The sequence below is a fragment of the Urtica dioica genome, chromosome 9 (genome assembly GCF_054948205.1).
Source record: "Urtica dioica subsp. dioica isolate 48M chromosome 9, U.dioica_male_clone48M_v1_H2, whole genome shotgun sequence".
Taxonomy (NCBI): domain Eukaryota; kingdom Viridiplantae; phylum Streptophyta; class Magnoliopsida; order Rosales; family Urticaceae; genus Urtica; species Urtica dioica.
In genome coordinates, this window is record NC_142764.1 from 19,438,950 (window position 1) to 19,449,294 (window position 10,345).

At 37.7% G+C, this 10,345-nt stretch overlaps 1 protein-coding gene across 1 annotated transcript; it reads left to right on the top strand.

Annotated features, from left to right (window-relative positions):
* The first annotated feature begins 2,795 nt into the window (after positions 1 to 2,795).
* PME1 (pectin methylesterase 1) lies at positions 2,796 to 5,839 on the top strand. The gene is made up of 2 exons (XM_089625981.1): positions 2,796 to 4,066; positions 4,944 to 5,839. Exons 1-2 carry the CDS (start codon positions 2,998 to 3,000, stop codon positions 5,621 to 5,623), a joined length of 1,749 nt encoding a protein of 582 aa, XP_089482107.1. The 5' UTR covers positions 2,796 to 2,997; the 3' UTR covers positions 5,624 to 5,839.
* The last annotated feature ends 4,506 nt before the right edge of the window (positions 5,840 to 10,345 follow it).

A 10,345-nucleotide genomic window follows, 5' to 3' on the forward strand; every position in this document is an offset into this window, starting at 1 on the left:
GCCATGGCTGTGCCGAGCCGACGCAGGATCGCCATAGCGCGAAGTTATGGGGGAGAGATAGAGCGAGGGGATTGGGAAGGGAAGTATTGAAGGAAGCTTGGGAATGGAGTTTTGTTCAGCGTTGGGAATCGGGCACGGAGATCGAGGCTAAGAGGCTCATTTACCTTGCGTATCAAACATGGGTGAGAGAAGTGAAATTGGGAAAGGGTATTTTAGGGACTCTAATTTAATATTGGCTATACACTTAATAAATCCATAGTTTGGCTACTATTTTAATATCCCCATAAAAGAATGGCCAATTGTTAACAAATCTCAATAAAAGACTAAAGTTTTATTTTTATAATTTAATTTAAAAAAAATGATTATATAACCGATATCCGAATTTGTCTAAAATCAAAACTGATATCCGGTCTAATTTTTTAAACCGGATCGGCTATTCGAATATGACGTAGCTCCAAATTTCGAGCAATCGATTTATCCTATTTCGGAAGATTTCAAGTACCCACAATTTCTGTCACCGATTCCACGGAACCATACTAGCTAGACCACCCTTGCCTCGACCCACTTTCATGGGCGTGGGCGGCCACCAGTATTTATAAAATTGAGACTCCTCAAACAGGAGCTTGTTTAATCGGCATAATTCTTTACTAATAAAAAAAATTAAAACATTTAAATAATTATTGACCATCAGATCTTCCATGGAATGGTCCTGTGATCGTATCAAAAGTTTTGAAAACAATGCTCAAAAGGAATGTGTATTGGAAGTTGGGAATCTAATAAAAAAGTATAACCAACCGCGTTGGATTCGTTCATAACCCAATCGGATCCAGCGGACAAGATAGGTCACCCCAAATATTAGAAAAAAAACAACAACATCAAGAAGTTGAGAATTTACATTTATTTTATGCAGTTGACAAGTCGTTGTAATATATATATTTTCAAGTGTTTATAAAGGGTTTTGTATATCAATATGATACATATAGTCTAGTGGGATATTCAAAATCTGCGTACAAAATAATCTGCGTACAAAATACCATAAGAAAACAATTGAGTATGACTGTGACGGAGAAAACGAACACAAATAATTGGTCTCCATCTATTTTTCAATAATTTTGTTTATTAATTGTAAGAAGATGTGAATGTGAATACGGCACATTTACAACCTACTATTGAGAGCTTTCCCATTGCCAGTCATAAGTCACAACTAGCAATTTTTTTTTTCTTCATGAAACCAGAAACCACTTTCATGTATATTATAAACAGGGATTTTAAAAATCTACTACGGTGATTATATTATTTTAATCGGCCAATATCAAAATTTCAGTTGTTAGCTAATCAACTGGTCTTTTGCTGTGTTATAAAAACAAAGAATTTTGTTTCGGAAATTGACAATTTTCGAATCAAATTTTTTAAGTCATCCAATTTTTGTCACTTTCAAGTTTCAATTAAATAACTGAGTCTAACATCCACAAAAAACATAAATCTCAGACACTTTTAATAGAGAGCTTATTTCCACTAAATGAAATACAATTGAACAATTCTAATCCTTAATAATATGATACGTCGCGCTATATGCAATTCAATATTTAATTTCCCTAGCACGATTCGAATTCATTTCGATATTTAGTGTCAATATGAATGTGGACATATTCCTTAATAACTTCTCAAAGTTCATTGACGTTATTTAGAACGATGACATAGACATAAATCGTTACTTCCTATCTTATAAAACAGTCGTTAATCAAAATCACATATAAAAGGGTAATTATGCTGGTTTTGTACTCTTTATTCTTTAAAACACGCTATATAATGTAGGAGGATTTTGCCAGAATTGAGATCATAAATTACTTCCCTAATTAACGATAAAAATAAATAATTTTGAGACGAATATGGAAAGTGCATATCTAATTTCCCTAGCACGATTCGAATTCATTTCTATATTTAATGTCAATATGAATGTGGACGTATTCCTTAATAACTTCTCAAAGTTCATCGACGTTCTTTAGAATGATGACATAGACATAAATCGTTACTTCCTATCTTATAAAACAGTCTTTAATGTTTAATCAAAATCACATATAAAAGGGTATTATGCTGGTATTGTACTCTTTATTCTTTTAAACGCGTTATATTATGTAGGAGGATTTTGCGAGAAATGAGATCATAAATTACTTCCCTAATTAACGAGAAAAATAAATAACTTTTGAGATTGAGACGAATATGGAAAGTGCACTTATGTGTTAAATATCGCAAATGGTAAAACCGTAAAAGTAATCTATTTCTCGTAAGCTCTTATTTTTTTAAAAGGGCAGGTTCATAAGTTATTTTTTTTATGAAAGATATGCTGTAGTTGAATGAATTTCTTTACTGGAGAAAAAAAGAAAAAAAAACGGAAAACCAATTATTACTTAAACAAAAGAAACACAGTGCACTGCAAAACAAATAAAGATGAAATTAATTCACATCTCGAACGATATTTGTCCTCATATCTTCTAATTTATAAGTTTAACAACATAAAAAAAAAAAAAAAAGAAAAAAAAAGAGCACGTTGTTATGTTTTATTCGTTATATGAAAAATAATAATAATTATACATTTACTCATTTATTGGAGCCTAATCTTTTATTTTAATAAATAAAATTTAGTCAAATATGGTTTTTTTGTTTATTGCTAAATAAAGTGTTGAGATGAGATCACACTGTCTGTCAAATCATACAATACGATGTGCCTTTTTTTATTTCTTCCTAATATGTAAAAAAGTAATATATATAGGGAAAGAGGTGAATCTATCTTAAGCCATATTTAAGGACCACTCTGGTCTCTCTCTCTCTCTCTCATATTCCAATTGGCAATTGCTAAAAGAATATAATATATATCAAATTTTCTCATCATCGTCAATTAAAAACAAAACATACAGAAAAAAGAAAAAGGGGAAACACATTCGCTTCCACTCTCAACTCTGAATCTCAAAGAGTGAGTCTGATAGCAAAGCCAAATCCATGGATTCCATAAAGTCCTTCAAAGGCTACGGCAAGGTCGACGAGATTGAACAGCAAGCTTTCAAGCAAAAGACTCGCCGGAGATACATCATAATCGCCGTCTCCACCATAATCCTCGCCGCCGTAATCATCGGCGCAGTCTGCGGAATCGCAATTCACAGGCGAAACGATTCGTCATCTTCGTCGGATAATTCCTCTCCGGCGAGCGGGGTCACTCCGGCTGCGTCGCTCACCGCTCTCTGCAGCGCGACTCAGTACCCTACCTCGTGTTTCTCGTCTCTCGGAGTCTACAACACCACCGATCCGAACTTAATCTTCAAGTACTCCCTCCACGTCGCCGCCAAGGAGCTCGGGAGTCTCGCAAAGCTTCCGGCGGAGCTCGCCGCGAAGACGAACAGCACGGCGGAGAAAGAAGCCCTAAAAGTCTGCGGCGAGGTTTTGGACGACGCGGCAGGGAGGCTGAACGACACCGCAGCGGAGATGGAATCCGGAAAGGACGGTAAACCTCTGTCGCCGTCGATGATTCACGATTTCGAGGCCTGGCTCAGCGCTTCGCTCACCGATATGGAAACCTGCCTCGACGGACTCGACGACCTGAGCTCGACTCTGTATCCGGTGTTCAGAGACCGAATGAAGCAATCGACGGAGCTTGCGAGCAACAGCCTCGCCATCGTCACGAAAGTTTTGAAGGTCTTGGTGAACTTCGATGTTCCGGTTCACCGGAGGCTAATGGCGATCGACGGCGAGGGGTTCCCGGAGTGGCTTGGCGTCGCCGACCGGAGGCTGCTGCAGGGGAGCAGCAATTCGTCGGAGATGTCAAAGACGATCACGGTGGCTAAGGATGGGACCGCAGACTTCATGACGGTGCAGGAGGCGGTGGACCGGGTTCCGAAGAAGAGCACGACCAGATTCACGATCAACATCAAGCAAGGGACGTATGTTGAGAATGTCGTTCTCGATAAGAATAAATGGAACATCGCCATGGTCGGAGAAGGGAGGACCAAGACCATTATTTCCGGTAGCAAGAACTTCATCGACGGTACTCCGACTTTCGCCACAGCCACTCTCGGTATGGATTTTTCTCACTCTCTTTCTGTTTTCATTTCTGTCTTGCTCGTGCCGGGACTTATATTTGATTAGTTCCGGATCGGAAATGTTGATTTTTCTCTAGATGTGTGATTCCTATGAGTCATAATGATTTGACAAAGTCTAACCACAAATCTTTTTTTTTCTTCTTCTTACTGTTTGTTCGTTTGTTTTATCTCTTTTTTCTCCCCTGTTTTTCACATCATCCATGCCCTTTTGCTTAAGAAATTGAATATGTTGGATGTTAGTGCCGTTTGCTCAATGGATTGCCCAGAACCCACCATGTGATATCAGAGTACACGACCCCATTTGATGATGTGTGTGTATGATGATAAGCCAAACCATAGAGAAGATGAGTTTCTTGAGGCATTTAATTGGCCTAAAATTATTAGGTTGTGGCACTCTCTATGATTAATTATGCAATTGACTGAAACATATTTTTATGTCAATCTAGCTAGACACTGTGTTTACATGACCCCAGTTGAGTCGTGTTTTTCTCTTAGTTGACAATTACAGGCACATCTCATTGAAGAAAAACCTTAGGAGACAGATATTTAAGACTATTATATAGAGACAAGGATTTATTATGGCCCACGACACTTTAGTTGAAGCACCAAAACCATAACTCATTCCTTATCGGTCTCTCTTTCACCCTAAGCGAATAAATCATAAGCCCGGTTATTTCCCCTCTCAGTAATAACCTAAAATCAGCAGTTGAAGTAGAACTTCCCTTATTTCTGTAAAATAGAACAATTTGTCAATTCTCAAGCAACTGATGTTTTGAACCTTAGTTCTAACTTTCAAAGCTCTTTTAATATCGTAAATCTTCGACTAATAATCTTGGTTTAAAAAAAAAACAGCTGTGGCAGGAAGAGGGTTCATAGCGAAGGACATAACGTTCATAAACACAGCAGGACCGGAGAAACACCAAGCGGTGGCAATGAGATCCGGCTCGGACATGTCAGTGTTTCACCGCTGCTCGTTCGACGGATACCAAGACACTCTGTACGCCCACTCGAACCGCCAATTCTACAGCGAGTGCGAAATCACCGGCACGATCGACTTCATGTTCGGCAACGCGGCGGCGGTGTTCCAGGACTGCCAAATCCTGCCACGTCAGCCTCTCAGCAACCAGTTCAACACCATCACGGCCCAGGGCAAGAAGGACCCGAACCAGGTCACCGGAATCTCCATCCAGCGCTGCACTTTCTCCCCAAAAGAGGCCAACCTCTCCGCCCCGACTTACCTCGGCCGGCCATGGAAGGAGTACTCGACCACGGTCGTCATGAGGTCCGAGATCGGATCGTTCTTGCACAAGCTCGGGTGGAGAGAGTGGGTCTCGGGGGTCGACCCGCCCGCCTCGATCTTCTACGGGGAGTATCGGAACACCGGGCCCGGAGCGGCTGTCGGGGAACGGGTTAAGTGGGCCGGGTTTAGGCCCGCTTTGACGGATGAAGAGGCGGCCAAATTCTCGGTCGACTCGTTTATAGAGGGGAAGGAGTGGTTGGCCGAGGCCGGCGTGAGGTACGAGGCATTGTGAAGATTTAAGAAACAAAATATAGAGGGTATAGTTTTTATTTTATTTTATTTTATTTTTTAAATTTATTATTTTGTTTGACATTGTGATTTGTGGCACTGGTAGATGTTCACGTATTTATTCTTACAGCTGTTCTTTCATTGTTGGTTCACATATAATGTAATCACGGTATTTATATTTCTTAAGAAAGGTGATCTTTTCTTTGTTCTGTTTTGTATAGACTGGACTTGGAACTCAAAGTTTTGGACTTTAGAGACCTCTGCTTTGAGATTAAAGCACTTTTGTCTTTTTTTTTTTTTCTTCTTTTTTTCTTTTTTTGAAGCATAAGAAGTTGATTGATTGATGGTGATTGTTGAGCTAGAAAATAATATAAACGGGCCTTATTTTACGTAGCAAGACTTGGTGTTACTGGAAGATTTCAACGAAGGAAACGCCTGTTTTATTGGAAGCGTGAGGATAGTGGGGATTAGCAGCCAACGGGTTGATACAAAAGAACCAATTGGAAAAGTAAACCCAACAAGTCACTTGTCTAGATTTGACAATGTCTCGGAAGAGACGAGGAGTTAGGTTAGGATACGAAGAAAAGGAAAATTATACAACTAAATATTAAAAATTATCCAAGATGATAACGCTTATGATTTAACTTCATAAGTTTGGTTATTTTGTATCTACTATAACAATTTGCTCTCTTTCATACAATTGTTTGATCTCTCACGAACAACCACTCTTGGTAGACTCTTGATTAATCAATCACGAATTGTAAATTAAATGACACAAAACACTTATCCATGTTCAGTCAAATGACCTACATCTAGTCTTGAGAGAGCTCTTCCTCTTCACTAGCTTTTCAGTAACTTTCGACGATCGGATCTTACTAGTCGATTGCAAGAAGACTACCAATAAATTGTTATCTCTTCTTTCTCTCAAAGATGTAGAGTCTACATTTAACTGTGTTTTTGAACAAGTAAACATTAACAATACAATGTACAATTTCAAGACACATAAGTATTAACTACATGTCACGATAAAAGTAGGAAGTATAGTTCTTGCTACCTTATGTTACACTTCAAAAACTTTTAGGTAAACCCGCATAAGAAAGTATGAATCTAACCCTTCTTGTTTAGCCTTTTAGCAATGTCAATATAATATAGTGTACTGTTTCTTCCACAGTATGTTGTCCTTACACCATTTTCACTTCTTTCTCTCGAATATCTCTCAGTTCCATTTTTCTTAGTATTTACATTAATAATACAATTTATAACCTAAATAAACTTGATAGATGTCAGGGAGATTGGATGAAATTTTCTTCTATTAAGGGGCTTATATGAAAGTAATGTTAACAAAAATAATAATAAATATTTGAAAAAATAGATAGTGGAGTGGAACTTAAATTCGGGTTAGTAACTATATATATCCAAATCAAACCAGCATACACTCTATAAATCATCCTGGCTATTGGAAGGAAACAAAAATTTCACTTCCGTTAGTGTGCCTTCCATTACTTAACGGAAGTAAAATTTTCGTTAGACTTAATAGAAGTTAGCATTTTCGTTAATTTCCATTAAGTAATATAAAAAATTAAAAAATAAAATTTAAATGGTAAATGAAAGGGACTCAAATGTTAAAATTTTAAAAGAAGGTACTAATATGTAAAATGAATTGCATCTTTATTAATAGCTTAAAAAAGTTAAAAACATTACAACAAAATTACGAGTAAAACATTACAATAAGAATACACTTCATTAATAGTCACGTTTTGAAAGTTTATATCAAAATTATCAACAAGATCAATGTTCACAAATGTTTCTTGAGAACGTTGTTCGTGTTGACACCAATCTTAGTAAATGATGAGTGTCTAGACTATTTCGGGTTTCAAACTCTGCCCTCGATCATCAATGATGCGACCCGAGTTATAAATGAGGACTTGGACGACACCATTGAAATCGGGATCGAATGTACATCTCGGGTCATCTTGGACAATATCGGGAACATGTTTTCTTATTGCCGCCACCATGCCAGCAAGTTGAGATCGTTTTGGTTCATGGAGGCAAATTTTTTAGAGGTGTATAGCGCGATCTCGTCGTGTTCAGATGTCTCTTGAGTGGTTGGGGATGCGGTGACGATCTTGGAGATGAAGCTCCGCCTCGGGCAAAACGAGCTATATCTCGAAACATTCCTTTACTTGTTGATGAGTGTCGAGGTGGACTTGGCTCGAGACAAGTTGGAATTTGTCATTGGTAAAACCTGAAAAATGAGTAAAACTCTTCCACGACCCTAGTATGATCATGTGCCTAGAATGCATGCAAAACCATATAAGTATGGAATCTTTGAAGTTCCCCAATTATTAAAAAAATTGCTCTCATAGCTGTGACACATGGTTGAAATATTTCAAAATGGTTGCAATCATGAAGCTGTTCGGCAATTTTGTAACACTATGTACAGCTAAATAAGATGTGGGTGTGTAAATGACGGACAATGCACATGTTTCATCGTAAAAAACATGTGAAGAAAATGAGTAAAACACTTAGCCACTGCGATGTCTGCTTCGGTTATGTCATGGCCTCCGTTTTCGTTCACATATTCACGTGTAACATCTACATATCTATCGGCCAAGAAGCAATTCAAAATTAAAAATGTTGAGTTCTACCTAATCTTGTTATCAGTGTGGAAGGTCATATCGTCAAGACCGTTAAATAAAAAACACCTCTTGAGTTCGTCTACTCTCTGGGTTGAACTGTTTATCCAAGCTATGGCTTCTCTAATCTTACTAATACACTCGTCAAAATGCATGAACCCGGCTTTCACTATAGGCTTTATGATATGAGTGACACATGTTTGGTGTAAAAGATAGTCTTAATTGAGTATCTTAAGGTGTAAATCTCTCACCACGGAGTCGTTGCTGGTGGCATTATCAGGAGTTATGGAAATGATTCTCTCACGAAAGTTTCACTCTTCTATAACATCTAGAAGGATTCCTAATATGGCATCTGATGTGTGACTACCCTATATTCTTTTAAAGGCTACGATCTTCTTGTTTAGATTCCAAGCCTCATCTATGTTATGAACTACAACACTCATGTAGTCCATTTTGGTGTTTCTCGACCATATATCAGAAGTGAGTGCTACATTAAACCGAGCAAACATGAATCAGGTTCTAAGTGTGTCTTTTTCTTCTAATTTTTTTCATAATTTCTTTACAGAGAATTTTTCTTTTAATAATATTAATACCAAGGACTAGATAATGCACAAGTCTACCAAAGCCTTCACTTTCCACGTGAGAAAAGAATTGGTCAGTAGCAACTTGTATTTAACAAGTTCTTTTCTAAATCCAACGGGATCGAGGGTAATTACCTGAGATGAAGAAGATCCGGCCTTGATGCACATCTTGTAGTGGTGGCGCAACGAGAAAGTCCCGTGAGTCAAAGAGTCAGCTTTGATGAGCTTCCCACATTTGCTACATAGACCATTCTTTCTTTCGTCATCGTGGATCTCCTGGAAGTATCTCCACATTTCAAAACATGATTTTCTTTTCTTCTTTGGTTGTTGAGCTTGTGAGTTTTCTTGGCCTTCGGGATTTGGTGGATCTTCGTGTAGAGGAGGTGACTCGTGTTGAGGTGGTGGAGGATATGACTCGTGTTGAGGTGGTGGATGAGGTGATTGGTGTTGAAATCTACGAAGTTGTTCTTGATATACGAGGTAAGGGTCTTCGCTTGGATATTGGTGAGAGCTAGACGGTTGGTCATGAATAGGACATGAAGAAAATGTTGTGTATAATATTGTTCTTGAATTGGACGAGGAAGAGGTGGAGGTGGAGGTAGATATTCTGGTTGATAATGGGAGATCGGGGCAAATCGGACTAATTCTAGAGGGACATATGGAGGATTCCATTGTGGTAGGTTGGTAATCGATGTTTTCGTAATTGGGAATTTTAGAAAGGTTTAGCCATTTTTGTGGAAGTTGGTATGTTGGAGAGGGTTGTTGAACTTTTTCGTATTGCTCACTTTGTTGTTGTGATTGTGACCGCGTGAGAGTGCGACTAGAACTTTGACGCGATTCATGTGAACCTCGACGAGAACCTCGGTGAGATGATGACTCGCTAGGCATTTTCAAAAACAAAATCAAAACTATAAAATATAAATTTTATTAAAAATTGAAGTATACAATATCAATCAAATTTATATATTATAAATTATGAGCACTTAAGTATATAATATATTTGTATGAATTAAAACTATATAGTAATATAGTATGTACTATAGTAAAAAATTTAGAAATATCAAGCTATGGACTATATATATAGTATAATTTTTTTTTTTTACATATAAAGCTATAAATTAAAACTAAAGAATATTGAGAAAACTATGTAAATAAAATTTGGATGGTTTGGTATTGAGAGAATTTGAGAGAGATGAATGGTTGATTTGTGAATAAAATGGTAAGAAAAAGATGTATTATAAGAAAAATTTTGGGTGTAAAATCGGAGGACCCAACGTTCAAATAATGGTAATTTATTTCCAATCGTTGATTTTCCAACCGTTGCTCATCTAACGGCTGAAATTAATTAAAAAAAACCAAAACAACCCAACGTTCTTCTGCCCTCTCAACGTTCGGATAACGGTATTAATTGCGCCTTCCATTTCCGACAACCTCTCTGCCATTTCCGTGGGTTGTTGGAAGTTCCATTTCCGAGTCAAACAGAAATCGGCACTTCCGTCAGGCACACTA